The sequence below is a fragment of the Arvicanthis niloticus genome, chromosome 11, assembly GCF_011762505.2.
Source record: "Arvicanthis niloticus isolate mArvNil1 chromosome 11, mArvNil1.pat.X, whole genome shotgun sequence".
NCBI lineage: Eukaryota > Metazoa > Chordata > Mammalia > Rodentia > Muridae > Arvicanthis > Arvicanthis niloticus.
This window is the reverse complement of record NC_047668.1, coordinates 35,086,658-35,095,816: the sequence shown is the minus strand read 5'-3', so window position 1 is coordinate 35,095,816 and position 9,159 is coordinate 35,086,658. Positions and strand designations below refer to the sequence as shown.

Sequence of the window (9,159 nt, the reverse complement as noted above, 5' to 3'; positions counted from 1 at the left end):
GGGGGGAGGGGAGGATTAAGGTGCTTATGGAAAGCCCAGCCTTGACCTTTCAAGTAAAGACAGAATATGGATTGAAATACGGAGTTAAAGAAAAATAAAAACTTTAAATACAGGAAAATAAGGAAATGCAGCATCTTCTCTGGCTTTTGAATCTTACAGAGCTGGGAAAGGCAGGTCAAATCAACCAGAATAAAAATTTTGGAAATGACCTTTAAAATAAAAATTTAGGTGGATTTAAAAAAAAAAAAAGATAACATCACTAAACATCATCTTAAGTTGCTTTTTTTCTCTGTAAAACTTAGCATCTACCACCGAATTAATACACAGCTGCCTGCTCAGTCTTCTGAGGCTGTTTTTCAGTAAACATGGTGAATCTCTCATGAATAAAAGCAAAGATAGAATCCAGGGAACATGAAGGCAGGGTTGATGGATGTATTCATGTCTTAAGTGTTCAGATGGCTACATTTACGTTAATCCCACTATGAATCTATTTTTAAAATTATTCTTAAAAGAGCTTCCTCCAGCTCTCCAGCCCCACCTCAGACGTCAATCCCTGTGACTTATTTTGAAAGAGTCAACTTAGCAACCAGGTGCCCAAATCCATAATCAAAGAGTAAACAAACAGTGAACTGAAGAAACTCACCCCATTAATAGGGTTTCTATGGTGTTCTTGGTAAATATAAGATTAGAACTTTCAGCTATGTAGGGGTTTCAGAGATGGGGGGTGGGTAGAGTTCACTGTCAGATAGAAGACATGAATGTGGGCAGGAGAGATGGCTCGGCTTGCGGTGCAATCAGGAGAACCGGAGTTCAGACCTCAGGATCCACATTTCCAGTCAACTTCAGCCCATCCCTGTAACCTTATCCCTGTGGAGAGCCAAGGCAGGGGGATTGCTAGGGCCTGGTGGTTTCCTGCCTAGCAAGAAAAATGTTAGCTCTGAGTTGAAGGGGGGGGGGGTGGAGGGGGTGGGGTGGGGGGTGGATGGAGGGGGAGGGAGGGAGGGAGGGAGGGAGAGAGGGAGAGGGAGAGGGAGAGGGAGAGGGAGAGGGAGAGAGAGAGAGAGAGACAGAGAGAGAGAGACAGACAGACAGACAGACAGACAGAACACACGAGCTCCAGTACTAGCACACATACATGCACACTCACACAGATACATCAATCAATCAATCAATCAATCAATCAATTATTTTTGAAAAATAAAAACAAGAGAAAGTTACTCTGGACTGGGTCTTGCCATCTTCTTGGGAAGTGAACCTCAATGGGTATGTAGACTTACCAAAGTCTGTAAAGCTTGGATGGGATCTAAACGGCCACTTCAGTGGCTGATTTAAAGCAGTTCAGTACAGACTTGGGTATTTCCATTGAGATATCACTTTAGCAATGCTCTGTAGATGGGTAACCATTTGTAAGAAGTGTTAATAAAGGCTTGACAGCTCCAACTGTCAGTTACTGCAACGGTGCTCTGTTGCAGTGAAGGAAAACTGCCTAAATCTTAAGCTAAGACCGTATTTGTCACTCACATTATACATCCAAACACATTAAGCAGCTTAGGGAAGACATCTGGCTTCAGGTACAGCTGAATGGTGACACTTCAAGGTGGTCCTAAAGATACACCTTCTGCTTTCTTCTGTGTTGACCCAAGCTCAAGCAGCCTCCACCATTGCAGGCTGACAGCCACAAAACTCTAAGTTACAGGGACTAAGAGGAAATTTCTTCCCAGGAATTCACACACACAAAATCACTACAACTGAAAAAATGTGAGTTGCACAGCCATTCCTGTGGAAGAACTCACTGGAAGGAAGGGGGTGGTAATGGCTGACCGCTATTAGAACATTTAGGTTGGAACGGAGAGGACTAATCCCTCAAGTCAATCCAAGGGAAGTTACTGGAGGAATAGACTTGACACAAACACAAGCACAAACGACAGTGTCTACTATATAGGCTATGGCCCTGTGTGCCATGACCCCTGGTCTACAGTTTCCCTATGATGGAGGATGACAGTAATGTGCCTGTGTGGTCTTTAAGTAGTGAAAACAAAAGGGTATTCAATTTTATATCTACATCTGACAGACAAATGATATTCAATGTCTATAATACACTAGAACCCCTTCCTGAATGGGAAAACAAAGGTGGACAAAATACAGACATTGCCTTCAAAGAGTTATCAGGGACAGGACTATCTTAGTACAGAACTGTGGAGTACTGATCTGCATAGTATACAGGGGGCAGAATGGTTGTTTTTCTGTTCCTGTGATAAAATACCATGACAAATTAAAAAGAGTTTATTTGGGGTTAGGCTTCCAGAGGGATAAGAGTTTGTCACGGTGGGGGACCTACAGCAGCAGGCATGGCCCTAGGAGCAGGAAGCTGAGAAATCACATCTTCAAACCCAATCAGGAAGTAGAGAGAGGGAACTGGAAGTGGGGGGGATGTGGTTATAGCTGTCTGTAACCTCATGTTTTCCCACCTGTCCACTTTGTTCCCAGAAATAACGACTCTGAGACTTCTTATACATGAATAAACGCTTAGGCCAATAGTTTGGCTCTGTTCCTGACTAGCTCCGTGATCTCAGCATGCCACATGGCTGGTTACCTTCTCAGTTTCATGCCTCTGTCTCCTCCTCAGAGTTCAGGGCAAATCTCCTTCACACCCAATTCTATGCCTAGAAATCCTCTCTGTACCAGAACTTCCATCTTCGTATTTTCTGCCTAAGCTAATAGGCCAACAGCATTTTATTGATAGGTAATGTTTGCATACAGTACAAGAGATTCTCTGTACAGAGTGAGGCTATGAAATCTCAAAGCCCATCCCTAGGGACATATTTGCTCCTGCAAGGCCATACTTTCTAATCTTTTCCAAACAGGGCTATCAACTGGGGGGACCCAGTGTTCAAATGCTTAAGTCTATGGAAGATATTCTTATTCAAAACACTGTAAGGGGTATGCACAAAGGCACTCTGAGACACCCAACTGTTGCCTTCCAAACCAGCAACACATTCAGGAACCGAGGAAGTTGTAAGAACTACAATACACAAAAAGAATTGGTTTGTAAGTGAAGTCTGGTATTCCTAAAATGAACTAAGTCAAGTAGTGTTGTTTTTTTTTTTTTCTCCTTAACCAGAGAAAGTGTGATTATTTATATTATTTTCTTCTAAAAGCAGATATGTAAGACTTAAGAACACACACACACTGTGTGTGTGTGAGAGAGAGAAAGACAGAGATCAATTCTGAATCTCCGGAAATACACTTCAATCTAATTTTCAAAGCAGCCAAAATCCAATACTTTTCTTGAGAACAAACTTATGTAAATAGCCAGGTTCTCCAATCTAAAGATCAAAGTCTTGAATGCAAAGTCCTTGATGCCTCACTGTTAATCAGAATGTAAAATGAGACACATACTTGGCATTTAAATCCCGTGAAATGAGATGACCTTGAAAATGGTTCTGGATGGAAGTTTTTCAAGTGGGAATAATAAATGCCTCCAGGAGATGACTGCCCCATATTCTTTGAGACATAATAGCCAATAATTTGCAATCCCACCTGCCCATTCCAAATCAGAGAGTTCTTCAGGCTGAGAATGAATGAAAGTGTAGCCAGCCAGAGTGAGCCATGAGCAGGCTGACTACCAAGACAAGCCACTCCTCCTGAACTTGCAACATTTTCAGGAAAAAAAAAAAAAAAAAAAAAAAAGGAAGTTGTATAAAATGTAATACACTGCAAGAATTTGTTCATGTGTTAAACCTGAAAGTATTCCTAAAATGAATGCAATTGGGCAGTGATAGCCTCCAACTAGAAACAAATTCACAGTAGGAACTAGACATATATGAATTAAGGATGTTTTTAAAACAGAGACTAGTCTTAACTTTTATTCAAACACTACTTACTGAGTACCTCTGATGGACCTGGTGGTGTGCTAGCCAGTGTCTGGGTGGGTGGGGGGAAATGCTGTACTTGTCCTTGCCTCATTGTCTCCTGGGAGAGATAAGCACATAGTTACAGCATTGTGTCACATACGCTGCATCAGGAATAATGCTGGAAGAGGGAGAGGCTGTATGGACGTGCAACTAAATCACTATAGAGGGCCCAGGAACAGTCAGCTGACTGGAGAGGACAGGATCTGGAAATAAGAAGGATGTCAGGGGAAGGGGATGGGGTGGGTGGGTGGGTGGATGGCAGCTAGATGCTGGGAAATCAGAGCAGGACCTCATGATTGAGTCAAAGGAGTGGCTGAAGGAGATGTATCCATGATTTGCAAGCTGAGCTGACTTCATTGACATGTAATTTATATGCTCTGCAGTCGCTGTCATGATTAACAGTAATGGAGTTACAAATTTTATCCCTGGTGCTAATCATGCCAGGGCACATGAAAGCCTCTGGCTTTTTACCTGGAGGTAAGGGGTGAACCATAGCACCAATAATCCAAACGAAAATTAACTCATCTTGTTCTCTAAGGGTGGGTGGAAAGTCGAACTCGGTTTTGCATTGATTTTACGTGCCTGTTGATCAGCAAAGTGGAGGAGCTACCTGGTAGCCTGTTAGAAAGTTCTCAGTCAGATAAAGGATACAGATGTGGAGAAAGAGGAGGACAAGGCCAGTTGGTGGAGCCCCCCCCCCCATGTGGATGAACATGTGTGAAGGGGGGGAAATAAAGAAGATATGACCTTGGGGAACACTGGTGTTTTATGGGAATCAGAGGTGGTGAAGTGAAATTGAAGAGGTCAAATCCAGGGAGAAACATTCCAAATTGTGTCCTGGACACCAGGACTAAAGGAGTCTCTAAGAGGATGGGTGTGGTCATTTGAAGACTATGTTCCTAAGAGGTCAAAGAGGACTACGGTGTGTGTGTGTGTGTGTGTGTGTGTGTGTGTGTGTGTGTGTGTGAGCTATGAGGAAGCAGAGAACCTAAGGATGAGAGCCTGGGCTACAGAGAAGAAGGTATGGAGGACTGGAGTTTGTGAGGAGTGAGGGGGTGGGAAGGTGAAGCCAGGGCTCCTTTCACTTCCAATTAAGATGAAAGAAATCCAGCAGGTTTTTATATGAGCAAGTTGCTCTTGGGAGAGAAGAGGGGGCAAGTGGGAGGTGGGCTCAGTGAGCTCCAGATTGAAAGATACACTGTTTCTTAAATAAGGAGGGTAGGGGAGAAAGACACCAGATATCAACCACTGGCCCCCACGCATGCACACACATCACATGCAAACGCAAAAGTCCTTATTTTGTTTTTAGTAGTGTTGGTCCCTGTGAGCGAGGTGCTCAGGAGAGCAGCCTGTCTCTTGAGAAGTGCTGAAGGTGACTGATCCTTCACAAGAGAGAGGAGCAGGTAGCCAGCCAGCAGGACTTGTCTGCTACTGTCACAAAAGCCAGTCTCAGAAAAGAGGAGCTCAATGTCACTTGCAACTTAGGTAGATCTAAAGCAATGCAAAACTTTGGTCCAGGGTCCTAAAGGCTGAACAAGGAGAAAAGAGGTTTGCATTTATTATTCTTTTTCTTAATGTCTATAGACACCCAATGCAGCATTAGACCCTTTCAAAGGTAGGGTACTCTCAATGCCCTGCAGCCAGCCCTTGGGAATCCCAAGCATCTGCGAGGGCCATATATTGGAGAAACTGCATCAGGGCAAGTGCTGATTTGGAGAATAATTAACACGCATTTGTAAATTCGAAGAACAGTGTACTCTATGGTCTACTGATTATAAACCTCCCTAGGCCCAATTTCATTTCAGCTAAGTTAAAAACTGACCAATCAGCCGCTTAATCCCCTCTCCTTGTCACGGCTGGAAAGCAGTCAAATCTGACTGGTCTAACAGCCGGCTTAAGTTCCCCTCACTCCAGGGACAGTCTAAGGAACTCTTTTGGGCAGACGAATTGGGCTCTTACAAAGATTTGGGATCTGGTCCCCAACCTTTTTCCTTTCTAAGGTCCCCCAGTGAAGGGGAACTTTTGTTTACTCTCACTTAACCTTGCAGTGCTTTGAGAGGCTTCCTTAGAGCCACACTCTCCCCTCCCTACATGCTTAAGGTGGAGTTACTTGCAGGACTCTGTAGCGTGGAGAAGGGTGTCTCATCAAAAATCTCCAACTTCCTGGCTGTGTCAACCCTTCGAGGTGGGAAAGGGAATTCAAGAAATCACCTGGGATCAGGTAACACATAGGTTATTTTGTGTATATTTGAACAAAAGAGAATTCAGAGCCATGACTCCCTGGGTAGCAGAGACTAGGTGCGTCCCGAATGAATTCGTGCGCATAGAATGTGCAGCTAGTTGTGTCCTTCCTACGATATAGGAAGACACCACACAGGTAGCACCCACCTACGCAAAGCTCTAGCTCTTTGATCCTGAGATGTGGTGTAAGGATGCTCCTATAGGAGCTCAAGTTCCTAAGAACCAGACAGGTTGACCCTCTTTCTAAGGGCTTAACCCAACTCGCCTCCCTCCAGCGCTAGTTGCCAGAGTTTCTAGCCTTGGGCACACTTTGTGACTCACTACTTACAAAAAGGAATGTATGAGTCCGCGGTAGGTCCTACCAGCCCCCTTTGCCGGCCGATCTACACATCTACCTCTGGGACCAGCCCCAACGCATCCCTCCCCAACGCGCTCCGCTCGGGAAGCGCGCCCAGAAGTGGACTCGCCAGCCCACGCTGGGAACTCAAGTACCAATGCCCTACAGCGTCCGCAGACGCTGCCTTAAAACAAAAGAGGCGCCTGGGGAGGTGGGACCTGGACCTCAACCCCCACCCCCAGCCAACTTGCTGTCCTCCGCCCCCGCTCTCCATGTGCGCATGAGCAGAGACGCCTCCCTCGGTTCCTCCCTAGGCGAAACTTTCTAATTCCCTTCTTTGGGCCGGTGGGCTGCCAGGAGCGGCTGGAGCGTTCGCCCAGCCGGGTGAGGAGAACAAAGTAGCTAAGCGACTTGACCCCCTTCCTGGGCCCAACCCCCGCTTCCGTGGGAGCGGCAGGAAATGGAAAGGCCCCTCTCCTCTCTCCCAGCATTTGCCTTTTCCCTCCTCTACCTCTCCAGAAAGGAAGACACGAAGAAAAGACAAGCAGCTTGCCTGCCGTGTCCTCCTTCCCGTGCCGCGTCCCCTCGGCTGCAAGGACTGGATATGGGGCTGCTCCAGGTGTTCGCCTTTGGTGTCCTAGGTAACTCAAGCTAAGGGTTGGGGGGAGGGGTGTACTCAGGCGTTAGGGAAGAAAACCTCCAAACCGGTTTGCTCCCGCTTTGAAGGGATTCTTGGGGGTAGAGAGAGTGGTTGGAAATGACGCTTGGGATGATCGCCACCGTTCTCGCTTCGGTGGTGGCCGGGGACCGCGCACGCGGAGCTCCGCGGACCCGCATCCCTTGGGTTCTGCGCACAGAGCTCGCTTTTCTGCCGGCTTCCGAGGCGATCGCTCCAGGGCTTTGCACCTTTTACCAGTTAAACGTTGTTTCCCCACCGCAGAAGGCAGGCTCCCTGGTGTGGCAGGCTGCGGAGGGTCCTGGAAAAACCAATTACGCACAAAAGTGTCGGGGCCCAGAGCAGGCTTCAACTTGGGAACAGATTGGAGCCATGTGGCTTTAATTAACCATCCTTGTTTGTCTCGGGGTGGCACCATGAAGAGTTGGGCCGGGTGCTTTGCTGGAATGGCGAAGCGTTGAAGCCGCTACAGAGCTACAGAGACACCGCAGCGGTCTTTAACTCAGGGAATCAGCTTCTATGGCAAACGCCGTGCCTCACCCCGGCGCGATCGCCGGTGACCCTGGCGCGTGCACGCGGACATATTTTTGTGTTCCCCCCACGCCCACAAATTTCCCACACTCACACCGAGGATGCTGGAACTGCCATGTGCACGCGGATTTTCATTAGCGGGTGTGCAGCGCGTGGCAGGGTCAACCTCACTGCGCCCTGGTCCAGGCACGTCGAAGTGACTGGATCACTACGCCCACCTTTCCTAGAGGGGCTAGGCTGGCGAAGATGAGAGTAGACAAAAGAGTCAGTTGAATTTCCTCGGTGCTGCGCTCAGCTGACTGCTAGTCAAACCTAATGACGAGTCTTTCCCCCCACCCCCCTCATCCTTCTCTCCTTGTCCCAGCTTTCCAGGCCTCTTCTGTGCCTATCTCTCCACTGTGTTTTTCTATGTATTCTCCTTTCCGTTGTATCCTCTCTATCTGCCCCTCCTGCTGTTTTTCTTTTGCTCTGGCTTGTCCCATGCTTTCTTCTTCCTTCCTCCTAACCTTGTTGCTTTTCTCTTCTGTAGCCCTATGGGGCACCCGAGTGTGCGCTCAGGAACCAGAGTTCAGCTATGGTTGTGCGGAAGGCAGCTGCTACCCTGCCACTGGCGACCTTCTCATTGGTCGAGCGCAAAAGCTCTCAGTGACCTCGACATGCGGACTGCACAAACCGGAGCCCTACTGTATTGTCAGCCACCTGCAGGTGAGGCGAATCTGGCTAGTGAATGCATTGTGAGCTGCATCCTCCTCCTCTTGGACAGTCAAAGGGGCTTGCCCAGGAGACTCCACATCCTGCTGTCAATCCAGATAGGAAGTACAACCAGCAGAGGAGCCCTGGGATTAAGCCAGTAGCTCACCCTGTCGTCCCAATCTTCATTTGCACAGTCGCATCCGCCAAACATTTCCTGCCACTTACCACAGACATCAGTAGGGGAAGGGGGGGCGGGGGCTGCAGATGAGGTTAGCCCCTGCCCCTCGCCCTGTCAGGGTCCCCTGTGTTTTGTTTTGTTGCTGCTTATACTGTTTGTTCAAACCCTTTTGAAATTGAGTGTTGAAGATGGTTTAGTCCTCTTCTTTGATTGTTGGTGTGGGGTTTTCCATCTTTCACTTGAGTATAAGAATGCTCCAAGCACTGAAGTCTTTTGAGGTAATTCAGTCAGAATCAGACGTACTTCCTTATTGAAAAAAAAATGCTCTGGTTGTCATGGCATCGTGATAGTGGGAGACGGAAATGAAATTTCTGAGCAGCATATGCTTCTAAAAGTGGTCTCAGGTTTTATATTTCATTGGTCACACTTAGCTAATGTGAGGGGAAAAATCATACAGTATTCTGAAGCAGAGTCTTTTTGTTCAGTCTTATTCCTACCTCCCAACACTCCCTGCCCCCATTCTCTAGGAAAAATAAAAAGATGCTGGAAAGGGAATGGGGCCTCTGGCAGTAATAGAGGCGTTAGTCTC

General features: G+C 47.2%; 1 protein-coding gene across 2 annotated transcripts in view; it reads left to right on the top strand.

The window, feature by feature from the left end:
* The first annotated feature begins 6,774 nt into the window (after nucleotides 1–6,774).
* Nucleotides 6,775–9,159, top strand: part of Lamb1 (laminin subunit beta 1) — a 64,774-nt gene continuing 62,389 nt past the window's right edge. Inside the window, exons 1-3 of one of the 2 annotated variants that reach the window (XM_076942022.1) lie at nucleotides 6,775–6,876; nucleotides 7,012–7,133; nucleotides 8,229–8,404. In XM_076942022.1, the coding sequence (XP_076798137.1) occupies nucleotides 7,097–7,133; nucleotides 8,229–8,404 (213 nt within the window). In that variant the 5' untranslated portion in view covers nucleotides 6,775–6,876; nucleotides 7,012–7,096. Of the gene's footprint in view, nucleotides 7,134–8,228; nucleotides 8,405–9,159 lie in introns of both variants that reach the window. The other variant, XM_034514135.2, reaches the window with a different exon arrangement.